Source organism: Arachis hypogaea, chromosome 12 (assembly GCF_003086295.3).
Source record: "Arachis hypogaea cultivar Tifrunner chromosome 12, arahy.Tifrunner.gnm2.J5K5, whole genome shotgun sequence".
Classification (NCBI taxonomy): Eukaryota; Viridiplantae; Streptophyta; class Magnoliopsida; order Fabales; family Fabaceae; genus Arachis; species Arachis hypogaea.
Window position 1 is genome coordinate 16,368,574 of NC_092047.1, and position 2,376 is coordinate 16,370,949.

The 2,376-nt window shown below is 32.8% G+C and overlaps 1 protein-coding gene across 1 annotated transcript; it reads right to left on the minus strand.

Annotated features, from left to right (window-relative positions):
* Positions 1 to 460: 460 nt before the first annotated feature.
* LOC112729758 (uncharacterized) lies at positions 461 to 1,375 on the minus strand. The gene has a single exon (XM_025779910.1). It carries the CDS (start codon positions 1,373 to 1,375, stop codon positions 461 to 463), a length of 915 nt encoding a protein of 304 aa, XP_025635695.1.
* Positions 1,376 to 2,376: the final 1,001 nt, after the last annotated feature.

Below are 2,376 nucleotides of genomic sequence, written 5' to 3' on the forward strand. Positions count from 1 at the left end.
TTAGATTTTTTTTGTAGAGACTTAATTTTTCATATTTAATATTTTAAATAAGATGATATATCATCATTATTCTAATTTTTGTCTTTGAAGAAAAAGAAAATTATTGCTGGATTTCAAATTCATAGATAGAGACTACTACTACTACAAAGTGCAATGTCTATTTACCATAGACGAACAACCTACAAAACAAAATATTGTCCTCAACAAAATTATTTGAACCTAAGGCTCTCTCAAACTATCACACTAAGGCTCTCTCAAACTATCACACTGATGTAGCCACAGAGTAACAAAGCAAAGAACATACTGAAATTAAACAAGACTAAAGAGAGTCCATTCATCCTCAGTACTTATAATTAACCAGGTTATTGTATTATTATATTATATGAGTTTTGATTTTTGTTTTGTTTACGTTACGTACTCTGATAATTGATAAGTTTGTTAGAACTTGTTTAATTTTATCTCAATAGGGAAGAATGAAATTATTGAATCCCCCAAAGCTACCATTCCGAAATTGCGAGGGGGGTCTTAGGAGCACCCTAGACATTTGATCAATATGCTTCATAGACAATGATCTTGATTTATAGCGGTTCATCATCATAATACCTTTACTTTTACTCGATGAAGAAGAAGAGGTAGAAGCCTCTAGTTCTTGGTGATGAACACTATGATCTCTTTGTTGTATGGTAACAGCAACGCATAGATATGATTGATCCATAGAGAAGGACCTCTTCAACTTCATCCCAAAGGAACATTGATTGTTCTTCATGTGACATAATGGTACGGAACTAGGGTGTTTAAGTCGTTCTAATCTCGAGTTTGTTGAATTGGAAGAATTACTAGCATCATCGTCATCATTGTCATCATTGTTATTATGATCGTCATCATAACCATGAGTGACCACCCTTACCCAAGTGTCGTCACTGATTTCCTGAGAACATAATACATCTTCTGGCTCATTACCTTCGCAGGTGATGAGTGAGCGACAGTTGGGACAATTGGTGTGCTCCTTGAACCATTCGTCAATGCATGGAACGTGAAAAGCATGGTTGCAAGCGGGTAACAACCTCAGCACCTCCCCGTCCTTCAACTCGCCGAGGCAAATAGAACATTCCGGTTCTATTTGCCACCGGTTGTTGTAGGTAATAAGAGGGATCTTTTTGAGGATTTCCTCATCGACTCCATTATTTTTTCCAGGGCTTCCAGAAGCTGTGTTATTAATAGTTTGATCCCGATACGGCCTAAGGTATTGCCACCAGAAGATGAAGAAGAATGTTGTAACTATAAGAACCATGGCTATTACCCCGATGGCGGAGAGAACAAGAGGGGTGACGTAGGTATCTACAATAGGTGTACCTTCGTTCCCGGTGTTATTCATTTTGATATCATGTGCTTTGATTCAAGATGTGCCTTGTTGGGTCGGTGTATGCATGTGTGGTCAATTGGTCGGGGGTTTACTGTTAAATAAGAAAGAAATATTCGCATTAGAATAGAATGTTGTGGAGACTTGGTATTATTCTGTTTTGAATTGATTTCTTTAGATTTTTTTACCCTTTCTTTTTCGTAAAAACGAATTCTGTTGCAGGATACCATTAAGATCGGTTCTGTAGGTTGACTGCTTCATTTCATGTGAACATCACATTTAACGTAGACTCTTGAAAGGCGATTCGACAATAATTTTTAGAATTTAATATAAAAATAATTTTTATTCACTAAATGTTGATAAAAAATAATAAATTATATTAATTATAAAACATTATTCTAATAAAAAAGTGCTTCTATGCGAGATAATGGGTAGAAAGGCTAGGTTAGTTTTATCTCTTTACATACAAAGGAGACAGCAAAACAAAAAGACTATTAGAACTAATAAATCTCGTTACTTGTTACCTAGCTAATTTATCATGGTTTCAAAAGCAAAAATAAATATATTTTACTAATTAATATATTAACGATGATTGTGTAATTACTAGTTAGTAAAATAATAAACATTTAATCTCTTATTTTTCGTTAAAATATCTTCTACAAATTAACAAGTTCAGATTTCAATCTTTTATTTGTCGTTACTCATTATATTCATGGTCATCCAATTTAGTCATATTCTTGATAATGAGACTTAGGTATGGTAGTTTCAATCATTGAAATAATATTTTGCCTCTGAAGAGTGAAGATATGAAATGAACTACAATGGATTTTGAATAAAGGGAAAAAGTATCTAGAGGGTCTATGCTAGTTCTATTAGCAAGAGTCACAATTTTTTTTTTTGAACTAATATATATATATATATATATATATATATATATATATATATATAAAGAAAAGCTTAAAAGAATGTTATAATGAATTTTGTATTGTCTATTGGATGCTATTTAAGTTATCCCG

Bases quoted from the DNA above. Each gene is read 5' to 3' on its own strand.
- LOC112729758 (XM_025779910.1), bottom strand. From the start codon at position 1,375: ATGAATAACACCGGGAACGAAGGTACACCTATTGTAGATACCTACGTC.